Here is a 12644-nt window from a genome sequence, read left to right as displayed (position 1 = left end):
ATATTAGTACACGAAAAGCGTGACCCAGCCACGTGTCTTACCGTGGTAGTCAGCTTCTTTTTCTTAAAACCGTAGCCATAGGTCATATCTGGCCTGCCTCCTTTCTGACTAAGAACCACCTTGTCCTGACTCACTGGGTCCCAGCTGCGTTAGTCACCTGCCTCTCTTCCTTGAATGCTCCAAGTCTTCTCATCCTGAGCTCGGATCCCTTGCTATTGGCGTGCCAAATGTTACATTCTGCAAGGCAGTCATTTCCTGATGGCCAGATGAGCAATATTCCTCCCTGAGAATCCCAAGGAAGCATTGATCATGACCAGAACGCTGTTTAGATATTATCTGATATCCTGATGTCCCCTAAATAAACCCTGCACACGGAGAGCCTTTGCCTCCGTCAGTGCTGGTGCCCTTCTACTGGAACACTTCCAGGGGTGGTGGCATGTTCCTGTCACTCCAGCATTTCCATGGAAGCTAGTCTGGAATACATGAGGTCCTGTCTCTAAACAACAACAACAAAAAAAATGAACTTATTATTTTTATCATAAGAAGGAAAAATAATGCTAAAAATAAAATGAGAAATAATACCATTATCTTCCTTAATTAGGAAGTCAGAGGAAATGAGTCAAACCAAGGGAAATGGTGCAAAAACCTTCCCCCAACAGATAGGCAGCAAGTCACATTACTTCAAGCTCCGTAATGTTTGTTAACAGAGACACTGGTCAGTTAGTGATCTGCACTTCACATCCTTGGGCTTGCAAATAGAAGTCATCTTCCAGGGGCTTCTGGGAAGACAGCTGCCTGGGCTAGCTGCTTTATTTCAGTCTCTCCTATCCTGATACCCTAGGTGCACACCCACCTGTGACACACACACCCACCTGCCACACACACCTGCCACACACACACCTGCCACACACACACCTGACACACACACACCTGACACACACACACCTGACACACACACACACCTGACACACACACTCACACACGCACACACAGAGCCATCTTCCCTCCATCCTCTCATCCAGTCCTTGGACATCTTTTAAGGTACATTCAGATCCGCTAAGATGTGGCGCTGACAACAGACCACTGTGTTCTTTAAGAGCCCCAAGCTTTCTCAAAGGCACTGTGTCTTCATGTCTCCCTTAATTAATTACAGTCAGTTGAAAGCAATATTTTTATAGATATCACCACAGTGAAATGTCACTATGCATTTTCCAACTGAGTTATTGAAAAAACAAACAAACCCAACCTCACTCCTTATGGGAAAATGCTGTCAAAGGTAGATGGAGGTGGAGTAGAGACAGAAGGACCTCAACTTTGAGTCTAGCCTGGACTACTTCAACTTTGAGGCTAGCCTGGACTACCTCAACTTTGAGGCTAGCCTGGACTACCTCAACTTTGAGGCTAGCCTGGACTACCTGGTAAGGTGGAGGAGGAAAGGGCTAATAGAAGTAATTTCTTAGAATCTGTTTTGAGTGAGAAAATACTAGATGGTTTCTAGCATTCATGATTCCCTAGTGTGCTGATATATTATGATTTATTAAAACCACTGGAGATCAAAATAGCAAAGCAGCCATACTAGTTAGCCATAGAAGTCAGGCACACACCATTAACCCCAGGACTCAGAAGACAAAGACAGGTGGATCTCTCTGAGTTCAAGGCCACCCAGGGCTTCAGGAGATTGCATCAGTCTAAAAGAGTAACAGAGCTCATGCCTCCAATCCCAGCACTAGAAAGATATAAAAGATAGGAGCAGGGTCTTCAGTAGTCAGTCTCAGGATCCCTCAGCCACGCTGAGGTGAGTCACACTGTCTGAGGCCTGGTGAGAGCTCATGGAGACGGGATCAGCCCTTTCAGCCTGAGGTAGAGGTAAGAGCTACTGGCTTGGCTGCTTTGCCTCTCTGATCTTCAGCTTGAAGCTTGAACCCCAATATCAGTCTCTGGGTCATTCATTTATTGTGCTATACCCTAGTTCGAACCCCAAAACTGAAAAAGGGCACAGGGTGAGGCACTAAGAAGTGTCTTTCTGTAAAGAAGGCAGCGTCGACACAGTTATCGTCCATACCTCACGGCTTTTTCAGTCATCACTGCAGACACGAGGAGACACAACCACTTAGCACTGACCTGGGGCTCGCACCAGACCAGGCTGTGTGTTAAATTACCTCCTTCTGCCCCCCAAGGGCCCCGAGCATCCGTTACTTTGACTGTTGCCATTTTTAAGCTTTTCTTTTATTTGTGTGTGTGTGTGTGTGTGTGTGTGTGTGTGTGTGCACATGTGGGTGTTCGTATAGCTCAGAAGACGGTGTCAGATCTGCTCGAGCTGGAGAAAAAGCTGACTATGAGGCACCTATAGGGCGGTTCCTTAGATCACCTGGGAGTTGAGAGGAAGTTCCCACAAAACAAAAATCCCCAAACTCCTGATTATAGACAGGAACCAAAACACCCAAGCTTGCCAGATTCAAGTTCCCAGAGGGGACTCGGGGGTCCTGCTTGGAGAAGATTTCAAAAGCGAACAGCTTGGAGAGCTACGGGATGGACAGGTTTGGGCGTCTGTGCCAAAGCCCACAAGAAGCTGGTCTACCATTGATCAGGGAGTCTAGAGCCAGGACTAAGAGATACAAAACTGTCAGGGACTTACATGGCATAAACTGAATTCTCACCTTAATTTTCCCTATATGCTTGAATTTGGTTTTCCTCCATAAAAAGGCAAGAAGACGAGAAGCTGTAGGAGAAGCGCTAGGAAGGAGCTGGGCACCACCGCTTGGGAGGAGAGGCAGGGAACTCAAGGTCGTCCTTGGCTTGGGAGGAGAGGCAGGGGAACTCAAGGTCGTCCTTGGCTACAGAGAGTTTGAGGCCAACCTGGGCTACATGGGACCTTGCGGGTGGAGACACGCTGCTAGGGAACTTGCTCCATATTTTCAGTTTGCCTTGTTGTTTTGCTCTGAGACAGGGTCTTCCTTTGTAGCCCTGGCTGGCCTAGAACTCCCAGAGATCTCCCCGGCATTGCGGTTCTAACCCAGTTTAACTCAATGAAGTTTCATAGAAAGGGTGAGAGGAGTTTCCCGCCACAGACGTTTGAAATGATGAATGTGTGTGTCCTGAATCCTCACCTAAACACCATCTTGTTTAATATTCACGATAAAGCCATATGGTGCCTGGTATGGTCCCCACTTTCAAAGAACGGAGGTAGAGTGAGGACAGAAACGCACCTTGTCACGCTGTCAGCCAAAAAAAGCCCTAGTCAAACCTGAGATTCCTCGATTGTGCTTGGCTTCTACTCTGTGGGGGCTTCAGGGACCAACACGGCCACTATCTGCTTATAAAATTGCCGACGATCTTTGACACAGACCCAGGAAGATTCATGAGACTATGAAAGCAATAAACTTGCACACACACACATACACACACACACACACACACACACACACACACACACAAATGCGTGGAGTTCCGCTAACCTGGGTCTGAACACTGGTCTTATCACTTCCGTTTATATCACCTAGCAAGACCCATCCTTCTCATCCACACAAAGGATGTCACAAGGCCACATGAGGAGGTAACGATGATTAAATCAGATTGGTATATCTGAGGTTCTCAGGATTTGGCAATCCAGCAGTCTAAAACGCACCCGTTGGTGGTATTATTTTTGAACTTGCGAAACTGACCTTCAGCCTTGAGTTTACCTCAAAATGCTCAAGCCAGATAGTTAGAAAGGATGAAGCAGAAAAATGATGAACCCAGGTCTTAAAAGGAGAAAGAAAAGGAAAGTAGGAAAGAGATTGGAAGGGTTAGGACACTCACCATAGCAGGAATGAAGACATTTGGACGTGAAGCCCAAACACAGTACAGCCAAGCTGTTGAGTCCATAGTTATAAGAAAACAACCACATGTGCATGCTCATGTATGTACACACACACACACACACACACACACACACACACACACACAATTTCTCAGAAGTGAAGATGGGAAAGGAGCATATTTACAATACCTTAAGCACTTGCAACTCGGGAACCCGGACTGGGGAAGACCCCTGAGCCCGGAGAGCCAGAGTCAAAGCAGGTGGCTTCAGGGCCCCTCAGAAGACAAGAGGGACTTTTCCAGCCTGGCAGGCCACATGCACTAGGGCTGCTGAGCAAGCCCTGTCAGAGCAGGAGGTGGGGTGGAGGACACTGGCGAGCCCCGGGAGTTGTAGGAACCTCAGAGACCCTAGACTTTACCAACAGCCTTCACATTCTGCACTTTTAAGTATCAAGTCCAACAAATTGAAAGCAAAAGTCTGGGATTTTTTTTAACCGATATCTGTTGATACCAAAACACCATAGAGAATCCGTGAGTGCAGAGGACTGTTTCAAAACCGCCCGCCTAGTCATCGAGTCAAGGGCTTAGAAGAGCACGGTGTGTGCGGGGCTGACCTTGCCCTCGCTTGCTCGCTGGCCTCTCCTCTGACCCAGGAGAAGGTGGGAAGACGCTGGGATTTCAGCTATGCCCTGAACCTCAAGGCAGGATGAGCAAGCAGACACTCCCCCATCTTCAGTACGTGGGCGCTTCCGAAGCTGGCCCTTAGCTGCTGCGCCCGCCCTCAAGCATCCCAATGCCTTAGTACCCTCCTTCCCAGGCTGCAGGGAAGACTGTCCTTCCCAAGAGCAGCTTCTGGCTCCCGGATCTGGGACTCCCTAGTCCGACTCAGGCTCCCCCTGGCTTAACTGTCTTGCGATCTCCCGAGGAGCCTCCTGGTGCAGCCAAGCCCTGGAGGGTCCCATCTTTTGTTTGTAGGGGGGACACCGCTGCTGTGCCACATCGGAAGCCGGGCTGCGGGGGCGCTTCCCCTGTCTGCTCACCCACGTTTCTCGAGCACTAGGGGCCACCAGCTCCAGCACACGGATCCCCAACGGTCCCCATCCGTTTCCTGCCCGAACACTTACTTCCCAGTCCCTCCGCTTTCCATGCTGTCTCCTCCACCGCCCCATAGCGCCTCAGAGGCTTCTCGGCTTCCAGATGGACAGACAGAGATTGCTTTAACTCCATTGCTGATCCCCGCGGGCAGGCCGAGATGTCCCCTTTCACTCCATCCCTGCTGAGGCAGCAGGGAGGAAGGCAGCTCTGGTCAGCAGTGTTTTCTAAGGGGTCGGGTGTTCCAGAGGAAGCTGCTTCATCTCTTCAACCGCCTGCTCCCGAAAGCAGCCCAACTGGTACCCAGGATGGGGGAGGGATTCATAACACATGCGCAATGGAGGCTGGAGGGGGGAGGTTTGGGGGCTGGGTAGGGAGAAAGAGGGACAGATGATAAACTCTCTAGAACAACAAAAACAAAGAGAACTGAAATAAAATAATCCCCAAAGAAAGCAAGAATAAGGTACCTTCCCACAATGGGGCCGGTAACGAGGCTCTGCGTGAATGGACCTAGCAGTGCGAGTATCCTGGGATCTGTCAGATGGCTGGTGGGCTCCGAGTGTGACTAGTGAGCCAAGAGTGTATTTGCAGACGATGGTTCTTCTTTGTAAGAGTGTGGACTCCAGCTAGCGGGTTCTGTGCTGTTTGCATTTATGCGCATCATTTGAATATAAAAGGGGGCAGCAGACACTGTGTGTGTGTGTGTGTGTGTGTGGTGTGTGTGTGTGTCTGTGTGTGTGAGAGTCTGTGTGTGTATGTGTGAGTGTGTGTCTGTGTGTGTGTACACCTGTGTCAGTCCTGTATGTTTGTACTAACAGGAACAAGAGAAAGGAAAATATTTTGGACAGAGCTATTTGGAACACTGATCTTTACAAACCTGGAGAATAGCCACAGTGACCAAACATGGCAGCATTAGAAATACAGGGTCAGGGCTAGCAATAGGGCTCCATCTGTACAGCATTCACAGCTCAAGAATGAGGACCCAAATCTGAGTCCTGGAACACACGTTAGAAAGGCAGGTGCCCAGTGTATACCTCTAGTCCCAGCGATGGGGGTGAAGACAGGAGGATCCCTGAGACTGGCAGCCCTGAGACGCCGTCACCAACTTCTGGCCTACACTCACACCTACACACACACTCACACACATGCACACACACGCATGCACGGGCACACACACTCACACTCACACACACACACGCATGCATGAGCACACACTCACACACACGCATGCATACACGGGCACACACACTCACACCTACACACACATGCACGGGCACACACACAGGCATGCACGAGCACACACACTCACATGCACGGGCACACACTCACACACACTTAAGAAGTAAGGGGTGAGACTGCAGCTCAGTAGGTAGGATGCTTGTGTAACGTGCCAAAGCCTTGGGTCCTGTCCCGGCACTGCATAACCCTAGTGCACAAGGAGAGCCAGGGGGATCTGAAATTCAGTCGTCCTTGGCTACACAGGCAGTCTGAGGCCAGCCTAGACCATGTCTCCAATGAATGAATGAATGAATGAATGAATGAAGTGTAACCAGCCACTAGGCTAATGAAAAGCAATACTACTTATTGAATGACTGCTAAAAATAAAATACTTACCAATGTCTCTGGGAAAACTAGCACTCCATTCCCCCTTGTTTTACAGAAGACAGAATTGATGTTCAGAGAGACCACATACTTACACTTCCCTACACTTCCAGGGCACCCTTGAATCCAGAATATATGAATTCAGGTTACACCTGTTATTGTCCTGACTTCCTTGACTATGGCTATACTTTATACTTTTTTTTTTTTTTGCTTCATGTGCATTGGTATTTGGCTGCATGTGTGTCTGTGTGGGTGTGTCAGATATCCCTGGAACTGGCGTTAAAGACAGTTGTGAACTGCCATGTGGGTGCTGGGAATTGAACTTAAGTCCTCGAGAAGAACAGCCGGTGCTCTTAACCGCTGAGTCACCTCTCGTGAGAGATGGGGCGTTGTCCTCTTTGTAATCTGTTGCTGCCTTTTAAGCCAAGGCAGCCGAATCAGCACCTGTGACTCCCGCAGGCACCGACTCTTTTCACAGGGGCAAAGAGAACATACCTAGATCCCTGACCCTCTAAAGACCTCACGATTCAAAGGCTGAGGTGGAATTCTGCCCCACAGAGAGGCTGAACAGCAAGTAGCCCACCTTGTCTCCCTCTCAAGTCTCTCGGGAAACCTCAGCCTCTCCGCAGCCCTCCTTATAAACCCTTCTCCAACTGGCTCCTCCCTACAGTTGGCTGATGCAGCCTCCTCTCGGCAGGCGAATTTTATTCACTCACACCCATCTTTGCATCATTAAACAAATGTTCCAAAGCACGAACAAAAGTAACACACCTTAAAATAATGTTCTGCAACGCTGGGGTAGGGGAAGGTTGCATGTGAACGCAAGCGGTCTCAGAGATCAGACACCCGGAGCTGGGGTTACAGGCAGTGCGAACCACCAGACGTAAGTTCTGGGAACCGGACTCAGGTCCTCTGCAAGAGCAGTGCGTGCTGTGGTTAACCACCGAGCCGTCCCTGCAGAACCCCTGCTGCAGTTATGTTTTGTGCGGAGGGGGAGGCACAGGCAAAAGCTCTCTGGGCCAGGAGATGCTAGCCTGCTGCTTGTCCGCTATTTTGTGATGTCATCTCGGGACGCTGGTATCTATTTTTATGACTTGGAAGTGGGAAGCAGACCAGTTTTTCAAGAAAACGATTTTACCACCTAAGAAAGTTATCAACAGTGAACTCCTAGGTGACTTATGAGAGCAAAGGGAGCTAGCTCAAACACTCCTAAAAACCTGAACCTATGTTATTATAATGGCAGGTGTTCTGGTCCGTTTGGGAGTTTGAATTGAGATAGGGGTCTCGCCGTTTGGCCACTTTTGAGCGGCCCTAACCTAATTAGATAAAACATAAAATACTACCTTATTTCTTTTATTAATGAGGCATAAGAAATGAACGAGGAGGGCGGAGTCTCTGTTATTATGAGCTGCTCTTGCAGAGGACCCCATTCCTAGCACCCACAAGACAGCACTCCAGCGTCTGCAACTCCACTTCCAAGGTCCCCAATGCCCTCTTTTGGTCCCTAAGGTCACTTGCATTTGTGTGCACAGACACCGTCAGAAAACCCATACACATAAAATAAAAAGAAGTCTAAAAAAAAACCCAAAGTATTGAAATAAGATTGGTTGTGGTGGTGCAGGCCACCAAGCCCCGAGCTCAGGATTCCATGACTCAGTGTGTAAAGGTCTTGCTGTCAAGCCTGATGACCTGGTTCATCCTTGGGACCCACATGATAGAAGGAAAGATACAACTCCCACAAATTGTCTTGTGATCTCCACATGACATAAACTCCTGTCCAAACACACACACACACACACACACACACACACAGAATAAATAAATGTAATAAAAATGTAAGTATAAGCGGGGGTAGGGTGGGGGGTATCGCACACCTTTGATGACAGCACTTGGGAGGCAGAAGCAGGAGAATCTCTGTGAGTTTGAGGCCAGCCTGGTCTACAGAGCGAGTTCTAGGACAGCCTCCAAACCGCAACAATAAAGGCACATCTATTTAGGATCTTTTTATATGACAGAGGCAATGTGTTGTGAGATGATTGATTACACTCTTACAGCAATGTTACAAGTTGTGCTTCTCCAAGCATGGTGAGAGAGCGAGCTGCCTAGCTAAGAAGAAACTGAAGCCTCCCATGTCACACACACGTGCATATGTGTGTACACACACACACACACAGGCACGCATGCACGCATAGATGCACACGTACACACAAGCACACACAAATCCTAAGAAAAACACAATTGAAGAAGATGGTAAGATGCTATGGAGGGATGCGTTCAGTACTTTACAAGGAAAGGATATTTTGATGGGGGTGCTGTGCCAGCCAGCTCCCAACCAGATCTCACAGAAATCCACCTGCCTCTGCCTCCCGAGTGCTGGGATCAAAGGTGTGCAATACCCCACGCCACCCCCACTTATACCCTATAGCTCAGGCTTGTTTCTAACTGGCTCTTAAATTAACCCACATTTTTTAAATCTACATTCTCCCGCATGACTGCTTACCTCTCTTTCTCTCTGTACCTCTCTGGCTTGCTCTGGGTCTCTCGGCACCTCCTTCGTGGGCCTCGATCTATCCCCAGTTCCTCCCTTTGCCCTGAAGCCCCACCTGTTCTCCCTGTCCAGCCATTGGCCCTTTAGCTTTCTTATTAGACCAATCACAGTGGCCCGTCTTTCACAGAGTGTAATCTTGGGGCTGGTGGGGGAGGCCCCATTGTTATCTAATTCTAAAGCACTTTCTCCACCCTTTAGGGAGACTCCACACCCAGAAAGCTGTAATTACACCTTCTACCCTCCTCCAGCTCCTAGCAAGCACCCCTGCTCTCTTCCCAGAAGAATCACCGATTCCGAACATTTCACGGGAATGGCACTGTCGCATGTAGACTTCTATGTCGGTCTGTTTTCATCTACCACACTTTTTTTTCTTTAAGTTCATCCACACTGAAGCCTGTGCTCGTCTGTTTTCACGACTGAATAGTATTTCTTTGTATGGGTATGCCACGATTCATTTATCCAGTCAGCCACTGATAATGTTCCTGATTTTTGGGTACTGTGACTAGTTCCAGTACGAGCCTTGCATATAAGCACTTATTTGAGTACCTGTTTATTTTCTTTGAGGTATACACCTACAAGTAGAATTGTCAGACCATCTGGTAATTCTGTGTTTGCTTTTTTAGAAACTGCCAAAACACTCTGCTTTTCTGCAAGGGATATGCAAATGTACAATTCCTCCATGTGCTCAGTAATGCTTAATTTTTATTTTTGTGACCCATCAACTAATATCTTATTATGGTTTTTTCTATCCTTTTTCTTTTCTTCCTTCCTTCCTTCCATCCTCCCTCCCTCCCTCCCTCCCTCCCTCCCTTCCTTCCTTCCTCCCTTCCTTCAGCATTTTACTATGTAGCCCAGGTTGGTTTTGGACTCACTGTGTATCCCAGAAAAATCTAGAACTTTTGACCGTCTTGCCTCAGCCTCCACAGCAGCTGGGATGTTAGGTTTGTATAATCAGGCCCTCTTTGTTCTTGACCTTGGCTAGCATTAAATGCACATTGTGATTTCAATTCTGCTATTGTATAGGCTAGTAATGATAGAAATTAAAATTAAATTAAATTTTATTTTTTTCTTGAGACAGGGTCTATGCAGTTCTAGCTGACCTCAAACTCGCTAGGTATCTAAGGATGACCTTGAACTTGAGGAGTTCCTCTGCCTCCTGAGTTCTGAGAGTATGGGTGTGTGTCACTCGAACAGCAATGATTTCCCACTTCATATGTTTACATATCCGCTCACATCACGGGGGGGGGGGGGAATGACATGTAGCGAAATATTGGTAATGGTTACCTATAAACGTGGGTGATAACAAGTGTTTTGTTTGTAGTCTCTAATATTCCTATGAGACAATATGTGAAGGTGGGGCTTAAAAAATATATATTACTTTTGTAATCATAAAACTGATTTTGCTTGTTCTTTTTGTTAATGTAATTTGTTCTATGACATTTACACATGTATAAAATGCGTTCTGGATACTCTGACCACCACTACCAACCCCTAGCTGTCCTGAATTCCTTCTCCACATTCATGTCCTTCTGTTTTATCTCTTTGTGACTCACTGAGTACAGCCAGTAGCCGTGAGTGTGGAACTATCCATTGGAGCTTGGTGGGTTCACTGGCATGACAGGACCAACGACAATGACTGCCCCATCCCAGGATCTTTCAGCAGCCAATAGTTTGACATGGATCCAATAAGGCGCCATGAACTCCTTCCCATCCATGGTTGTGGAAGGGACTTCTTTTTTTATTATCATTACATTATCGTGCGTGTGTGCGTGCATGTGTGCGTGTAGTGCGTGCGTGCATGTATGTGCATGTGCATGTGTGTGTGTATGTGTGCATGTGTGTGTGTGCGTGCGTGTGTGTGTGTGTGTGTACTTATGTGAGTATCAGAGGACAACTTGCAGGAGTTGGTTCTCTCCTTCTATCACGGGAATCACGTGGAATCACGTGGGATCACGTGGGCACCTGCAATTGAGCCTGGGTCTCCAGTCTTGGTGGCGAGCACCTTCACCCACCCAGCCACCTTGACAGACAGCTCAGCAGGGCCAGTCTTGAGCAGGTGACAGCTGCTATGAGATGTTCCAAGTGGCCCTGCCACGGACAAAAGGTGGCATTTCCAGACCTTCCGTTTCTTCTCCCTCTTCCTCAATGTTCTTTGGGCTTACAGGAGGCGGCGTAGCTGCTGGAAATGCGTGGCAATGGAATGCTCACCTGAATTTTGTTTTGTTTTGAAGTATGGTCTCCTATAGTCTGGTGGTCTCAACATCACTGTGTAGCCGAGAATGACCTTGACCTGATTCTCCTGTCTCTACCTCTCCAGTGCTGGGCTTTCAGACATGTATGACCACACATGCCTACATAATGTTTATAGTGCATGAAGTAACCCTAGAAGAATGTTACCAACGGTTGTTTCTAAAGCTGAGATGAGAGGAAAAGCCTTCCTCTTTCAGTTTTCTGCATTTCCCAAACATCTATACTGAGAAGATGTTGCTCTATCACTTCAAAGAGGAATGGATTTGGCGTCTAACACTGTGTGAGGAGCGCAGAATCTGTGATCCTGGAGAACCAGGCCACCCCTGCAGCGGTGTGGCTGGGCCAGTCTGTTCCCATCAGCATGGGGGAATCACGCTTCAAGTTCAATAGCTGACTTTCACGGCCACCTGTGCAGAGTGGGGCTCTCTCCTCCCAGCTCCTGGTCCTGGCCAGTTGCCTCAACTCTGTTGGGAAAGCCAAGGACTCAGAGGGACAAGGGACGATTCCTGGGAGCCAGGCCAGAAGGGGCCAGCAGGAGACTCTTTCACACCTGTCATCTCGGCTGATTGAGAAGGGCATGGTGTGGCATCATCCTGGCAATTGGAAACTTTATCAGCATGTTGACGGTTTCGATTGGGGATGATATGCCGCTTATCAAAGCAGCACGGTTTCCAAAAATATGGCTTTGAAACACGGGACACTGGGTTGGACAGAGCCCCGATCCTGCCACCTGCCATCTGTGGTACCCTGTGTGATGTCTCACTATTTCTCTAAGTTTTAATTTCTCCATGCTGCATGTGCAGGGGGTGGGGTGGAGGGAGGACGACAGAGAGGGAGAATAGACCATAGGCCGGCCTCAGCACCTTCACCTTCCTGCCTCAGGCTCCTGGTGCCACGCCCAGTTCTAAGTTTCTCTCCGGTTTGCGGCGTCTGTATGTACATGTATTTGTGTGCACGTCTGTACATGTGTGTGTACATGTGTGCATGTGTGTGTGCACATCTGTTCATGTGTGTATGTCTGTGCATGTATGTATTTGTGTGGACATCTGTGCATGTGTGTGCATGTCTGTGCATGTGTGTGCACATCTGTGAATGTGTGTGTATGTCTACATGTGTGTGTACATCTGTTCATGTGTATATGGTGTGTGTATGTCTTTGCATGTGTGTGTGCACATCTGTACATGTGTGTGTATGTCTGTTCATGTGTGTATTTGTGTGCACATCTGTGCATGTGTGTGTGCACATGTATGTATAGGTCAGAGACTGATAGTGGGTTTCTTCTTCAAATACTGCACCATATCTGTTTAATAAATTATTTTGTGTGTGAATGTTTACTTACATGTATGTATGTATG

At 48.0% G+C, this 12644-nt stretch overlaps 1 protein-coding gene across 3 annotated transcripts in view; it reads right to left on the bottom strand.

Moving 5' to 3' along the window:
- Bmerb1 (bMERB domain containing 1) overlaps positions 1 to 5237 on the bottom strand; it is an 89764-nt gene extending 84527 nt beyond the window's left edge. The window contains exon 1 of one of the 3 annotated variants that reach the window (XM_040733429.1): positions 4923 to 5237. In XM_040733429.1, the coding sequence (XP_040589363.1) occupies positions 4923 to 5025 (103 nt within the window). In that variant the 5' untranslated portion in view covers positions 5026 to 5237. The remainder of the gene's footprint in view (positions 1 to 4922) is intronic. The other 2 variants (XM_040733431.1, XM_040733430.1) reach the window with 2 other exon arrangements.
- Positions 5238 to 12644: the final 7407 nt, after the last annotated feature.

This window comes from Mesocricetus auratus, unplaced genomic scaffold (genome assembly GCF_017639785.1).
Source record: "Mesocricetus auratus isolate SY011 unplaced genomic scaffold, BCM_Maur_2.0 Super-Scaffold_100031, whole genome shotgun sequence".
In the NCBI taxonomy this organism is placed as follows: domain Eukaryota; kingdom Metazoa; phylum Chordata; class Mammalia; order Rodentia; family Cricetidae; genus Mesocricetus; species Mesocricetus auratus.
This window is presented reverse-complemented; position numbering and strand designations above follow the sequence as displayed.